This window comes from Ambystoma mexicanum, chromosome 5q (assembly GCF_040938575.1).
Source record: "Ambystoma mexicanum isolate Mex_15411 chromosome 5q, UKY_AmexF1_1, whole genome shotgun sequence".
Classification (NCBI taxonomy): Eukaryota; Metazoa; Chordata; class Amphibia; order Caudata; family Ambystomatidae; genus Ambystoma; species Ambystoma mexicanum.
Genome location: NC_090933.1, coordinates 40,061,632 through 40,077,373, shown reverse-complemented (window position 1 = coordinate 40,077,373; position 15,742 = coordinate 40,061,632). Strand labels below are relative to the sequence as shown.

The 15,742-nt window shown below is 47.7% G+C and overlaps 1 protein-coding gene across 2 annotated transcripts in view; it reads left to right on the top strand.

Annotated features, from left to right (window-relative positions):
• The window catches only part of ANKS6 (ankyrin repeat and sterile alpha motif domain containing 6), a 934,279-nt gene that overhangs the window by 105,219 nt on the left and 813,318 nt on the right, over positions 1-15,742 (top strand). For both annotated transcript variants that reach the window (XM_069620475.1, XM_069620476.1), the window contains exon 2: positions 14,072-14,577. In XM_069620475.1, the coding sequence (XP_069476576.1) occupies positions 14,072-14,577 (506 nt within the window). The remainder of the gene's footprint in view (positions 1-14,071; positions 14,578-15,742) is intronic.

Genomic DNA, 15,742 nt, shown 5'->3' with positions numbered 1-15,742 from the left:
AGACACTGAGAAGCCTATGTCTGAGCAGGAGAACTAAGGGTTCCTGGTTGCATGACCAGCGATGGGTAGACCGAGTGGTCTGACAAGTGCGCCAAGACCATAGAACCCCTACGCACTATTGGTGCATTTAAAGCTCAGGGAAGGGAATCCTGCGCTGTGAAGAATTGTTGGAACTTATCTTTTTTATTTTAAAGCTTTTATTTTAATACAGTTGCATACATCGGAAACAATCCAATAAAATATGTGCGTGTTTGGATGGAACAGCAGCGGAGAGTCCTCTTCCCCTCCCCACCCTTTGTATGTTCGCCTTCCTTTCCAACCCACTTGCCCTCCTTTAATCTTACTGCTGGGTCTATGACCGTTCTGTATTGTCCTGCAGGATCAGTCTGGACAAGTGGGGCTTGTGTGTTTGTGCTGGGAAATCCTGGTCGTATTTTAGTATCGGGCACCACATATTCGTGAACCTGTGCAAGAGGCCCGCCTACTGGCGGTAACCTTTTCCACCACAAGGATGTGTCATATTTTGATCCACCAAAGAGTTAATGAAGGGCCCTTCCTGCCAAGAGCGCTGAGTGATAAGTTTGGCTGTCTCCCCCTTCCTTGGATTTGTTCCTGGGGAGCCCAGAAGGACAACCTCTAGAGTTTTCGGACTCTAGATCCGGGTGATGGCCTCGATGGTGGAGAGGCGCTGGTCCCAGAAGGATTGGACAACATGGCAGTCCCACCACATGTGCAGGTAGTTGCCCTGCTGCCCGCAGTTATGCCAGCATTGTGGGTCTAGGGCCTTCTGGATGCGATGGAGCCGCATCGGGTGGGGTAGTACCAGCGGATGAGCAGCTTAAGGGCGCATTCTCTATTTGTGACACACAGTGAGGAGGAGTAGCTTCTTCTCCAGATGTCCACCCAGGTGTGGTCCTCAATTGGGTGTCCCAGGTCCATTTCCCATTGTGCCATGTATGTGGGCCTAAGGGTCAACATGCCCTGCAGCAGTTTATATAGGTTTATGTCCTACCCCCCCGCTGGATCCTCTGCACAGTGAGTTCAATAGGGCTTAGCGCACGCGTGGCCCCTGGTCAACCATTGGGTGAGTACACCAGTGACCGAGCTGGGCGTATAAGAATGTCAGTTTCGGCCAGCTTTCAAACGTACGTGGTTGGCCATTTTCTAACAGTTGTGCTAAGGATTCAGTTGGTATACCTTTACATTTCAACGTCCTATCGCATATTCGCAAGTGTACATTTTGTAGAGGAGAGAATACCCACCCAGGGATGTAGGGCAGAGAGAAAAGGGGAAGTGGCAGTCTTGACTGTTCAATCTCAACCCATCTGGGCCGCTCTGCTGCGGGGGACCAGGCCTGGAAACATGCCAGTTGCGCGGCCACCTGATAATTGCACAAGGCCTGGACCCCTAAGCCTCCCAAGCGAGCACTTCCCATCATTACTTTTTTAGGGATCCTGCCCCCCCTCCCCTCCATATAAATCGGAGCATTTTCCGTTGTAGGCCTAGGTGGGATTGAGACGGGCAGAGTGGAGCAGTAATAAAGAAATCGTGGGAGCAGGTTCATTTTGCACTGTGTGATTTGCCCCAAGAGTGATATTCCTTGGAAGGCCCAGTGTTCGAGATAGTTTTCTAGTTCTTTAAAGAGGGGGCAGGGGAATTTGTTGAGTTATGTCTCTCCCGGACGGGCCGGGACCTGTACTCCCAGATCACTTAGGGCTTTCCCGTTCATTAGATGGGGCAGAGCGGTTGGAGGATTCGCATCTCCTCTGAGGTCAAACCCACCCCCCAAGGCTGAGGATTTCCTGTAATTGATTATGAACCCTGCAACTCTTCCGAACCTGTGTAGTTCTTGGAGGGAGTGCATCAGAGGGCTGGATATTTGTAATGGATAACAAGGCGTCATCAGAATAGAGTGAAATGTTATGCTGCGTGGAGCCTATTTGTAACCACTGGATTTCGGAGTCCTTGTGAATCCGCTGGGCCAGAGGTTCCATTATTAAAGCAAACCGGGGGGAGAGCGGGCAACCCTGTCTGGTCCCACACGTTAGTGGCATGGTGCCGTTATCCTTTGGTTAACCCATAGCAATGTTTTTGTGAGGGATAATTGGCCAGTAACATTTTACAGAAAAGCGGCCCAAATTGAAAGGGTTCAAGGGTAAGTTGCATGAAGCACCAGTCTACTTTGTCAAAGGCCTTGGAGGAGTCCAGGGCTAATGGTTCCAATTTATGGTGGTCAGAGGATACTATGTCCAAGATTAGTGCTCGACGGATATTATCCTCTGTTGATCTGCCTAGTATGAAGCCGGTTTGGTCCGGGTTAATTATTTTGGGGAGGATTGCTGCCAGATGATTCATTAGGAGAATGGTTGTGGACTCTTGCATTTTTGGGGTAACGGAGCCAGATAAACCGAAGGAGTTAAACCGTGCCGTCAAGGGGGTCAGGAGTTGGAGGCGAAAATGTTTATAAAATCTCATAGTGAACCCATCGGGGCACGGGGCCCTATTTTTTTGAGCTTTAATGACAGGGTCTACTTCTTTGTATTTAATTGGGGCGTCCAGGGCTTCAATGTCTGTCTTATTGAGGCAAGAGAGGGTGGCATCTTTGATATGCTGCACTTGTTCCATTCTATTGCAGGGGCTGCTATCATGGTGACAGTGAGGTGGGCCGCGGCCAGCGGTTGCTTTTCTTCTTGCGTGTAGTGGGTTTTCCCGTTTGGATCTCGATGGCCTATTATGGTGTTTCGTCGCTTTATCTTGGCTAGTTTTTTCACCAAGAACTTATTGGCTTTATTGCTTTTGACGTAATACCTCAGCTTGGATCTGGCTAAAGTATGGGCCGTTTCCTCCGCATAGTGGGCTTATAGCCTGTTTCGAGCTATCTGCAGGGCACAATGGGCTCTTGTTTCCCTTCGGCTATTCTTATCTTGTTTTCTAGCCTCATGCATGCCTGTAGTCTACATATTTGGTGGGCCGCCCCGTGAGCTATCAGTTCCCCCCGATCACTGCTTTCATCGCTAATGAGGTGTGTTCTGCCAGGTTCTCCTGGAAGTAAGTTCGGATTGATTATTCGAAGTCGTACCTCAGTGCCATGTTGTTCAGAATGGGCTCATATAAGCTCCAGCGACGTCTGGGAGGGGGATGTGGGTTATAGACCCGGAAGGTCCGCATGCCTGGGGCATGGTCTGACAAGAGTCTTGCTTCTAAAGACATCTCATCGACGAAGGCGAGCAGTTGTGGGGATGTCAATAGTAAGTCTATTCGTGAAGAGGTCTGATGTACATTTGGGAAAAGAGAAGCCCCACTCGCCTTGATGTAGCACCCGCCAAGAGTCTACTACCCCCAGTGTTCCGAAAAGGCAAAGGAGCCCCATGCCTAATTTGAAGTCCCTCGGGGCTGGTGGGTGAGATTTGTCCATCAGGGGGTCTGGGACCCCATTAAAGTCTCCCCCAATGATCCCTTGGCCCTCGACAAAGGGGAGAAGTTTGGGAGTCCTGTGGTGGCAAGTGGGTCTCCTGCAGGAAGATCACAGAGCCCCTTAAGTCCTGCAAGTGCTGAAGCTTAGATTTGCACTTTGTGGGACAGTTCCTTTAGGCCCTTTACATTGAGCGAGATAAAGTTCAGTTTCTAGTGGGGTTGTGGTTCCATGGGAAGAGTCCTGTTCCGTTGGGGTTGGGCGGGACAGCCTGTTCAGGTTCGGCAGCCATCCCTATCTTTTGCTGTTGTAGTCCCACTGCGCAAGCAGCTGTTGCTTCCAACTCTGAAGCATTAACGAAATTGCGGCAGTTAACCTCCAACATACTGCTTTAACCATAATGTTGAATTGAAGATGGGGTATTTACCAGGTATGCCTTTAGGTGCTTTAGCACTGTTAGGCCAAGGCGTGGGCCTGTGTGAAGCGACTGCATCTTTTATATAAGCTTACTGGTTTCCGGGGGGGTATGGTGAGGATGAGTCCGGGGTGGGCAGATCACCAGGCGGGGAACAACACGATTGTGGATAAAGGGGGAGATGGGGGCGTCTTCAGGTTTGCTGCAGAAGGATTCCTGACCTATGTCTTTTGGCCACTTTCACCCAAGTATTTCGCTTTGGTCTGGATGTCTCTTTTCTGGTTGGCGAGATGGTTCTTGATGAGGGGCCTGATTCTGGTTCCGGGACGACATTGTTAGCATGTCTTCAGCTTTGTCCAGAGAGCTAATGCTGCGAGAGGCATCTGACCAGGTAAATTTTAAGGTTGCGGGGAAGAGCCAGCGATAGCTCACCTTTTGGTCTTGCAAAAAACGCTATCGGGGGCCTGAGTTCTCTCCGTTTTTGTATGGTCGCCACCGCGAGGACCTGGAAGATTTGTAGTGGTGAACCGTGGAATGTTAAGTCTCCTTGTGTCCGGCTGGCAGTTAGGTTCTTGTCTTGTTGTGTAGAAATGGACCGGGTGATGACTGGGGGCCTGTCTGCTAACTGGCTCCCCCGGGTGCGTATTCTCTGGGTGTGGTCAATGAGCAGCATTGACTTGTCCAGGTGAGGAAGGAGAGTCTGAAAGAGTTTGCCAACGTAGGCCAGGAGGGCTTCATCCGTGATTGAGGCGTGCACTCCCCTGATTCGAAGGCTGTTCCTACAGGCCTTATTATCCATGTCCTTCTGTCTCTGCGCCAACACATCGCTTTTCCCCTCCAGCAGCTGGATCCTTCTTTGGAGCTCTGACACCACCGCCGCTTGATCCATCGCCTGCTCCCCCACCTCGCCAAGCCTGTGTTCCACTTTTAAGACCTGTTGGTCTAGCCGGTCCACCTTAGTTGAGATCCTGGTCATGCAGCTCCTGAATTCCGCTTTGATCTCCAAGATGAAGGATTGCAAATCTTCTTTGGTGACCAATTACCCTGCGGAGGAATCCTGTGGGAACTTCTGGTCTCTGGCGGTGTCCATCTTCTTATTTTTATCCTGGGGCTGGAGAAGGGCCGCAATGTCTGCAGTTTTCTCGGCTTTCTGTTTCGCCATGGGTGGGGGAGATGTAAGCTCCCCAACGGGGTAGACGACAAGGGGCGATGTAGCTCTGCTAGCGATGATGGGGTGGGCCCCCGGGGTCTGCCTGACAGAGTTGAAGCTGGTGGGCAGCAAGGGTCCTTTGCAGGCCCTCCTCTTCACTGGGGTGTGCTCACTCGCTACCTCGCAGGCCTATCTTAGGCTGTATCTGCCTGCCCCCCCTTCAGGATCAGCTCCTCCAGGCCTCCTGCTCCTCCTTGCAGAAGTAGTGCTCCCTTCCCCGTGTATTCTTGTGGCTTATGGCTGGCCTGAAGAGAGCATCTGTTTAGTTGTGGTCGCTTGAGGGAGGTGTGTATTCCCCCCCCCACCCCCCTCCGGCCTCTGTCTCTGCTGCATCCTCACTCTGCGGGCCCGAGCTGACCCCTTCCATCTGGGCTGAGCCATGATGCTCTTCTCTCCTGGCTCCTGCTCCGGGCCGGTCTGCCTCCACCTACGATGACCAGGGACGGGACAAGCCGGATGTTTCTTTCCCCGGCTGGATAGGCCTTCCAGACGCTGGGAAGGGTGAGGGGGGGGAACCTCACCTTCAGCTCCATATGTCTCCCGCACGTCGCAGGCTCTTGGAATCTCCTCTGCGAGGTCCCTCACCGCATCCAGCATCCCTCCCTATGTCCGGAGGCGGGTGTCTTCCGGATCACCCCCATAGGCTCTTTGCTTGCCACGTGTGGGGTCTCCTTGCTGGGGGAAAGGCGGCGGGTCGCAGTAGTCTCCTTCGCTGGCGACACGGTAGGCTGTGTTGCGCGGTCTATGAATTGGGTCTGCGGGATCCGTTTTCGGTGGATTTCTCTGCCCCTGTTGTGTAGAATACCTCGCTGCCTTCTCCAGCGCGTCTCCCCTTGTTCACACACCACCACCTGGCTTTTTTATCGCTTGCTGCGTACCAGGACTTGCTTTCAGCATGCTTGTTAGCCGGGCTTCCACGGAGGCTACATATGAAGTGTCTCCATTGATTAAAGACAGAGCCTCAAGATACTTATTTGTGACAACTGTTGCATTGAACTTGGGGAAGGGAACCCTGTCATTAAATGTATTACCTTAAATCCAAGAGTTGGTAACTTGAACACTGTTGTGAACTTGTTGGTAATTGGGGAGGAGGAGCTGAGGAATAAGCCTGAGGTGTAAATAGCTCAGAGCTTTACTTTTGGAACACCGTTTAGTTTAGTTTTGAGGGCAAGCATAGGTTTTGGACACAGAAAGACTTTTGTTGAACTTACCGACAAGGACTATCCTTAGTTTCTTTAGTTAGGGAAATCCCACCTTGGCATAGGGCATGTTGGGCCTTACCCCATCCTGACATTTAAGTTAACCCTTTAAGTGCCATGGGTTTCCCCCCCAGTGCCAAGGCCTTTTTTGGTGATTTTGATATGTCGCCATTCAATGCCTTGTAACTTTAATGTCACATGAATTATATTTGCCAAATTCTGCCCCTTTTTTCCCACATGTAGGCGGTTGTAACCCCACCCAGGAATCCTAGGTTGCTGTAGGGTGGTGACAGAAAATAAGCAAAAAGGTGGAAATTGTTGGGTTTTTTCAAAAAATGCAAATAAAATGATGTACAAAGAAGCCTGTGTTTTTTTTCCTTGTAAGAGCTATGAACAAATGGTCTGCTATGCCGAATTCTCCAATCTCTTGGCTTTCAAGAACAGGTTGATGGAAACGAAAAGGAAATTATTTTGATGTGGTTATCAACCGTTTTATGAGAGGTAGGCGATTTTGGCCATTTTTTTCCAATTGGACATGCATGGACGGAATCGAAAAAAAAGGTAGGAAAGCTGAATTGGAGGACAGAAAGGCATACATTACTGAAAAGTAGACAAAATTCCAAGTTTAGGAAGGGGTGAATTGCGCAGGTCAGACAACTAGGTAGGGAACAATTTCATAGTTTGGGGAAAAAGTGGGAAAATGACCGGAAAGAAAAAGGTATCCGGTGGACATGGTTGGCTTGGTACGGCAATGGCTTCTATGAATTTTGAGAAAAACAATGCTCCGCTACATTCCCGCGACTCTTGCAGTTAGGAAATCACACATTTTTCTTAGTGTTTCACAAAACAAATGATACCACAAGCCAAACACTGAGCCATGGTACACAGGAGTTGTATGCTTACGGCCTGAACAGACGTACTTAGCATGTGTAAATCAGGAAAACCAATGTGGTGAGGAACGGCAAGCATACATTTTTTGAACAAGCTCAGGCAGACCTTTTCATGGGTAGGTGACTTGTGCAGGTTACAAAGGTATATGGTACCTAAAGCAGCGACTAAATGTAGGGCACATTTGGGAAATTAAAGGGTTGTGTGACAAAGGGCACCAGCAAATGGGTCGACACGTTATGAAAACCACAAAAACACAACAAATGTCATGCCCGCGTTCCCACACTTGTCCCGATGAAAACGGTACCACACATGTGTGGGTGCACCTACCTGGGTGCCAAGCGGAAAGCCTAAAACACGGCTAACGCCAAGTCTTTTCCGACAGCTGAATTTCATGCTTATTTTCAGAAGGGCACACCATACAGATATATGGGCCTAGGGTGTCCAAGCCACCAAGGAAAACGGGGAACACCATGCATTTCCGAAGAGAGGACCCCCGTGGGAATCTGCAGAGGTCTGACTGCGCAAATTTATTACCCAGAAACACTGGCAAAGTCTGAAATGTGGTGAAAAAAAACAATTTTTCACACATTTCACTCAGCTCACCCACCGAAACATGCCGCCAAAAACACATGGCCTACCTTCCTGCGTTCCCACACGTGTCTCGATGAAAACGGTACCTCAGATGTGTGGGAGCACCTACCGGGGCGCAAAGGGACGAAGCCGAAAACGCTGGTAACCCCAACTCTTTTCGCACAGCAGGATTGCAGGATTTTGCCTCATGTGCACACCATACAGATTTGGGCCTAGGGTGTCCAAGCCACCAAGGAAAACTGGGAACCCCATGCATTTCTGAAAAGAGGACACCCGTGGGAATGCACAGAGGTCTGACTTGCGCGAAGCGGCCCAGAATTTATTACCCAGAACCCCCGACTAAGTGAACATTGTGTTTTTTCCCCACCAAATATCACACTTTGTTGGGGATTGTGGCTAATAAAAACTGGGGCAATTTGCGCAAGGCAGACCTCTGCAGATTCCCACGGGTGTCCTCTTTTCGGAAATGTGGGACAGGCCCCCCAGTGGGTGGGGCAGTAAGGTTTGGGCACACTGGGGGCAGATTGGCATACCATCTGTGTCAAGGCAAGTTTGGTAAACAAAGAAAAAAAATAGAAAATGGTACACTATACTTTAGGGGGGCTGAGGGGCACCCTAAACCTCCTGGGAATTTTCCAATGTACAGGGGGGTGGCCCTGCCCCCACACCAAATGAAAGGGGGGCATCTCATACAGCCCTCCCTGGGGTCAGATGCCCCTTCCTAGGAGCCGATACCTGCCCCCAGGAAGTGGTGCATACCATGCCCCTCAGTACATTTTGGGTGGGGGGGGATTGACACCACCTTTCTATAAAAACAATTCACTGGTGGTCTAGTCGGGGGGGGGGGGCACTCCCTCAACACCATACATGTTGTTCCATTACTTTTTTCCCTTCAAGGTCCATTCCCTAGGAAAAGATGGGGGCAGATGGGCACCCATCTGCCCCAGGGGGGCACTAAACTGCAAGCCCCAGCCTTTGGAGGGCCTGTCCACACTTTTCTGGTGGCTCTCCCACTACCCCTCCAATTGGATAGGGGGCCACTTTATTTACTCCTGCCTGGGGACACAAATGTGCCCTCAGGGAGGGCTACAAGGGGTGCCCCCCCTTTCCACTTGGGGTGTGAGGGAGAAGGCCACCACCCTTTCATATAAAAAAACACCCCCTTTTGGTTCCCCTTTTTTTTCTTTCGTCATTTGTCCCCTTCTCTGGGGGCAGATGATCACTCATCTGCCCCATTGGTCTCCATACCTGTGGCCCCATGCTTTGCGGCCTCTGGGGGGAGGGGGCCGCTTACCTAGTAAGCAGCCCCCCCTCCCCCTACTTCTAAAAGGGATCCCTGGTGGTCTAGCCACTGATTGGGCGCAGAGCCGTGGCTAGCAATGCTGTCACACAAGGTGTCGTTGGAAAGGAGAGAATCTTCCCTTTCCAACGACACCAGCCTTGATCTCCGGCTTGAAATACAGTTGGCAGAGGGAGAAGGGCACTCACTGTAATGGGTGTTCCGCATCCTCACGGATGTCCGTGAGCCTCCTCCCGCCACAGACTGCACTCCGACACATCTGCTCGGTTCGGGCTCCCCGATCGATCTGCGCAGCCGGGCACGCAGCCTTTATTTGTACTGCACGTGGCGGAGTGCAACGTCACTCTGCCGCATGCGTGCAGCCCTTAAAGGGGCAGCATCACACTCACCTTCTCTCTTCACCGCGGCAGCCGAAAATGGCTGCCGCAGTGAAATTACTTTCAGTTTCGTATCAGCGTGCATTACGCATGCCGACGTGAAACTGAAGGTAATCCAGCCCCCGGGCAGTGAGGGGGGGACCTCTCCCTCACGTAGCCCGGGGGTTGGGTTACTGTTTTGTGCGATCCCTGCTTTGCAGGGATCGCTCAAAACAAAGTGCCAAAAAGGACAAGTTGTCTCGTCCTTGGCAACCTGGAGGTAATGCCAAGTACGAGATACCTCGTCCTTGGCACTTAAGGGGTTAATAAAGGTATTTCTGTTGTATTGAATCTGTTGTCTGTGTCTCCTTCTATGATGGCAACTTCACACCGCTCAAAGCCCAACAGCAGAAGAATTTAAAATGAACTGTGGTCTGATTAAGCTGCTTAGGGAGGGAACAACACTCTGCTCTTTGCAAAATACCTATGTCACTGTCACTTCAAAAATACCAACTTGCTGCTCTTGAATTCAAATGAAGCGCATTTTTTGGTCCTCAATATGTAGGTCGTCCCTACACCCCCAAAGAAGTTGACAATCCCATGTCCTCCACAATTCACTAAACCAAATGTAAGTGACCTAAACAGTCTGTTTGACACATCACCATAATTTGTAGTCCCTGCCCTAATGTACATCAGTAAAGGGCCTAAATCAAGATGAACACTTTGGGAACATTACACATCTTTTATCTTTAACAGTGCATTTTTCACCCATGGCAATTCTCAATCAAGTTTTGTTTTTTTAATCCAGTGGTGCAGTCACCAAGGGCCCTTAGCATTAAGAACTCAACCTTAAGTTTGGCAGCACTAAAACGGATATAAAAACAAAAGCTCAAACTCAGATTAACCCATAAATCATTGCATTACATTTTACGTTGATCGCTTTCAAGATGGTGGAGTACCATCAGTAGATGCATGGAATACATGTATTATTTCAACCAGGCCTCTAAAGATCGGATGTTCGTTATTCACACCTCATTCTGTTGAAGTAAGAAAAAGGTTAATGGTTTGGAGGGTCACTGAAAATGTGACTCATTGTTTCCACTGTCAACATCCCACATTTTTACTGACCATTTTAAAAAGCTTTGATGAGAGGATTTGGACTAGGTTGAGATCACTGCAGTATGAAAACTAGGTTGCATTGGGGAGCCAGTTCTGATGTATTGACTAATGTCTCCCAACCAGGAAAGACACTATTTACACTGTGGGCCTCATCATGAGTTGGGTGGTAGCCCTTAAATGCGGCAGTAACGCTATTACCGCTGCATTTACGGGTCAGCCCAAATATGAGTATGGCATGTTTACCCCCAGCTCAGAGCTAATGGGGAATAGCAAATTCTGTTTACTGCTCAACCTGTGACCCAGCGGTAATAATGCCTGACGGTCGGCGGTAACGCAAATACAGCTGGGCAGTAACCCATTCAGGATACTGCCCAACTTGTGATGAGGACCTGTGTTTTCGCTTGATTGATTTTAGCTGAGTCACTTTATTCCAAATTTCTTAGTTGGTGTGCGCTAAATCCGAAGCAGTTAAATTGGATTGTGTGATGTTATGCTTCCCTTTGTTAACATTTACGTCACTTTCGGGCAACAATCATGCAACCGGCCACCAGACCATTTTTATTTGTCTCCAGTTGTCCCATAACGTCTGTAATAGGTGACTATTTGTTCATGAATGAATATGTTAATACTTTATAAGCAGGTAAGGGACATCGGATTACATAAAGTAAATGTTTGGTTCTGCTTAATATATAGATTCCACAACTGCTGGCTTCCCGTCTTGCAGCCCCAACATAAAGTTAATGATCCTTTTATTTTCTTCAGATTAGTAGGTGTGTTTTTTTTCTCAACTGTCATTCTGCAACCATCACATACACAGGTAAAGATATTTGTACTCGGAAGCACAGCACTATCTTGTATTGTGTCCAAGACAATTGCCTATGAAAAAAACACTTGGTACAATTTCCAGAGTATAGTCACATCTCTAGATGTATAACCCAACCTAGACACTCTAGTCCGAATCCCATCTGAAGAGTAGTGAATATTGGTTAGAGAACATCAACACGGTTCGTACTATAAGCTTACCTAAAAAGAGTCCCCTGGGTTTTTGTAATGGTTCCATCCTACTCAACCATTCATAGCAGGCCTAAAACAGCACACAGAAAACCACAAATGGACCTGCCTCTAAAAACTTCAAATGCTAGGGTCAGAATTTTCAACCCAACATCCTGGCACATTAGCTCTTCTAGCAATTCCGTAGCCACCCCAGATCTGCTAATGCCAGGGCTCAAAATTTGCACTAGCCATCGGCTAGTGGTAATTGTCTCTTGGCAAGGAAGAAATCTTTTTATGACTGTCTAGCAGCTTTCAACTTGACATTTTTACTCTATACTAACCACATGAGCTTTCCTCTCATGCACCACTCCAGTCTTGCCAGATGCAAAATATTGGCATTCACCTCTTGTTTGAGCGTTTCGTTTTGGGCCCCTTCAGCTCTTATCTGCAGATTTTAGTTTCCCTAGCCAAATCAGGGAAAACCATTATTTTCCAACCCCTAAACAGTGTCTCCATTTTGCTAGCCAGAGCCTGCAGCACAGTATCTCTAACCCCCCTCACCCCCACGCACCCTGCACCCTCCACCCGCCGTGATACAATGGGCAATTGCAGTACCTACAGAAGATTTACCACCATCCTTTTCCTGTGTAGGCAGACGGGTAACCCTGTTTACTGTTGCACCCCTCAACCTCACAGAACAGCAAATTCTGATATAGAAAACCTTGCACCATATCCTTCAATGAGTCTTCTTTTCCTGGTGTATGATGGCCCAATATACGTGAATTGGAGGCTCTATCATAGTTCCTCCATCTCTCTGCGTGGGGATTGGAGAGCAACACAAGACTCCATCACACATTACTGAAAATTCCTGTGATTAGTCAGAGCCTCCTGTGACGAATAAATGGAATTTGTCGAGCCCCTTCCTGTGAGGCTATGTAGGTAAGTCTGATCAGCTATACCCCCTAGGGGTAGAGGCAAGTTGGACCTCACCGGGAGAGGAGACTCCTTAAGGGACAAAGACTCTCATTCCTGTGAGATACTCCCACAAGTGGTACATACTATGGCCTACATGAGATGCTTCACAACACCAGACTCCTTGAAGCACCAAGACTGTGACGACGATGCTGGAATAACAAATTCTGTGAAATACCAAAACTGTGACAAAGCCATAATCTCAAACTGTCCACTATCAACACTTGGACGAAGAGACTCTTAATGAGTGTTTCCTCAAGAGAAAAGGGAATGTGACTTTAAAACTGTATATCCAATGCACAGAGAGGTAGATAAACGTGAATCCTGTGAAAGTCGGACGAGAGCCAGATGGAGCCAGAGAAACTCATACGTATCAGCTTGGGGGAAGGCACTGGGCTATGTGACTCGAGACCAAGAACCACATAAGTCAGCTGGGGAACTCCCAAAGCTGCGCACAGCCTCATGTAGAGAGAGAGTCCGAAGCCTGTGAATTTCAAACTCTCACATCTTTACAAAGAGGTGTGCTGGAGCAAGGGCGAACCCGGAACACGAGAAAGCAGAAGGGCAAGGGTCCAACCAAAGGTGGTGGCCGGACCAGGAACGGGAATAATTGGTGGACAGAATGTCTGACGTCCGAACAACATTGCTTATACTCCAGCATTAGGAGACCACATCTGGTGTGGTCAGCCACAGAAGGACAGTAAATCATTAGATCACCCAGCAACTCGTCTCTGAGTTAAATTTGAAACAAAGGAAGTAGAAGTGTGTAAACATTATAGAAAGAACTGTTGAATGACTAAATATTCGAGAAGAGAAGGATGTATAAAACTACCCTGGGAGAAAGGGAAGATCACTTGACATCTTTTTCAAAACCAAAATAAACTCGGAGAGAAAACAAGAAATGAAAGAGCCTACAGAAAATAGGCAATTGAATCCTTTATTAAGTAAGCTCCAACAAAGCTCAGTAAAAGGGTACGCTGAGAATCACAGTCCAGAAAGGAGAACTAATAAGAGAATTCCAAGAGGCATTTACCAAGAGAAAGGAAAGCCAAATAACCCAGTTGAGGAATTGAAGAGTTTGATATTAGAAAATACATGATACTATTTGCAAATCGTACATTGAAAGACTTGTACTAGAAGTACCCTTGGGAGAAGGGAGTCATACGCCACATATGAGCTAGTTTTCATAGTGGTAGGCTCATAAAAAAGGGTAGTTTTGGACAGCAGACTTATTCCTTAGTTGAACATTCACGACTGACTGACGAGCACCTTGGTTAATAACATAGGAAGGCACCTCCTATAAGGGTAGGGAAAGTTTGGCTTTATCCTTTTTCTTTAATAAATAATATATACCATGTTTGCAATGAGTCTGTGTCCTCCTTTTGACTCGCCACACTCCCCAGTATCCTTAAATTTGCTTTGAAGGGTATACCTCCATTTTGTCACCATCTGAAACTCCTGAATTGTGGAATCCATCCGGGCCTCCATAGAATCCAACTTTCTTTCAAGTGCTGTTATATTAATTTAGAATATGCATAATGTTCCTTGTCATGAAAATCTGCTTGTAGGTAAAGCTGATGGTCATTCCATTTTGTTTTTGTTTTTTCTGTTAGGTTTGGGCACCTGGATGTATCTCTTATCCTTTTGGAAAATGGTGCGGATGTCAACGCACAGAATAGACTTGGAGCTAGTGTTCTTACAGTCGCTGCACGAGGTGGACATGCCAACGTGGTTAAACTCCTGCTTGAAAGTGGTGCATTTGTGGACAACTACGATCACTTTGACGTAAACATGGGGAACAACCTCACCGGTAGGGAAGAACTTCCTGATATAACAGCGCTAATGACCGCTACCCAACATGGGCATGAGGCAGTGGTGCGCCTGTTGTTGGAGTGGGGAGCAGATTCCAGTTTTACAGTGAAGACTACAGGCTGGACTCCTCTGATGCTGGCAGCTCTTAGTGGGAAGCTGAGCGTGGCGCAACAGTTGGTTGACAGGGGCGCAGATCCTGATCATATTAACATCCTGGAGAAAACTGCATTCGAGGTTGCTTTGAGCTTCAAACACAAGGATATGAAAGACTACCTAGATGCAATAACCACAGTTAGACCAAAGACAGGTATCTATACGCCTCTCATCGTACTAATGCATGGGAACTTTGTACCTCCCTTCTGTGTAGGGAATTTGTGGGACTCATGGTCTCTGTTGAAATGTGTAGGTCAAAAACTGTACCCTTGAGCTGTAAGAAATAAATAAAAGGGGGACTTTAAATAAGGGAAACTTTACTTTATTTTTCCATGGCTCTTAATAAGGCTATTGGGTACAATTTGCAGTATTTCAGCTGCCAAGTGTTTTATCACATACCATTTAAACTAAATATACAGGGTACCACCACCAGTCTATCTTCTCTGGAAATACCCTAGTAGAAGCTATTGGTCGGAGTCCTCAGCCAACCAAGAAATCTTTTTGTTTTTCAGCTGTAAGTGACACACATTTTAGCAACCCAACCATGCCCCCACCCTGAGTCTTACCAACCAGCCATTGGCTGCTTTAGGATCAATTGACTCAGTTTCCACACAAACTGGTCATTATTGACTATCCAGAGACAGTACCTGGAGTTATAAGAATAAGTTTGCATCTTGGTTACATTGGGTGGCCTCATGACTATTGGTGAGAGACCAGCAACCAGGGTGCAGTAAGATGATTATAAAGCTGATTGGTCAGATCTCTCATGAGCCAGGCAAGTTTCAACAATGGGTATAAGTATTCTATAAATCCAGGGACCATTGAAACATTACTCAAAGTCTGCCCATCTGATCCTCCTGTTGGATGAAGGAAGATCAGTGGGAGAAGATTCTATTGCTGCTGTCTCAAAAAATAACTCCCCATCTAATGACTAGCAAATCAGCTCATGATTGCTTTTCGACTATGGAATCACCTCTATAGATTTGCCACTTGACAATTTGCTGATTCCAGGAATAATACATAATCAATATGTCTTGTCTGGGTTCCTCTTCTAAATGTTGATCTAGCAGGGCGGTCCCCAAAAATGTGACCATTACATCCACGCATGCCCATACTGTGGACAAATGAGGCTATTTCAACAGCATGATGATAATAGCGTTTGGGCACTGGGCAGTCTGATTCTGGGATGCCCCAGCATTCTCCTTCACCAATGATTCAATTATTAATGATGGAGATGTGCTCTATCTGCTTATTAAATTGACCTAACACTATTTTCAGAATATAGATCCACTTGCTGTCTTTTGGGGTATAATGATTTA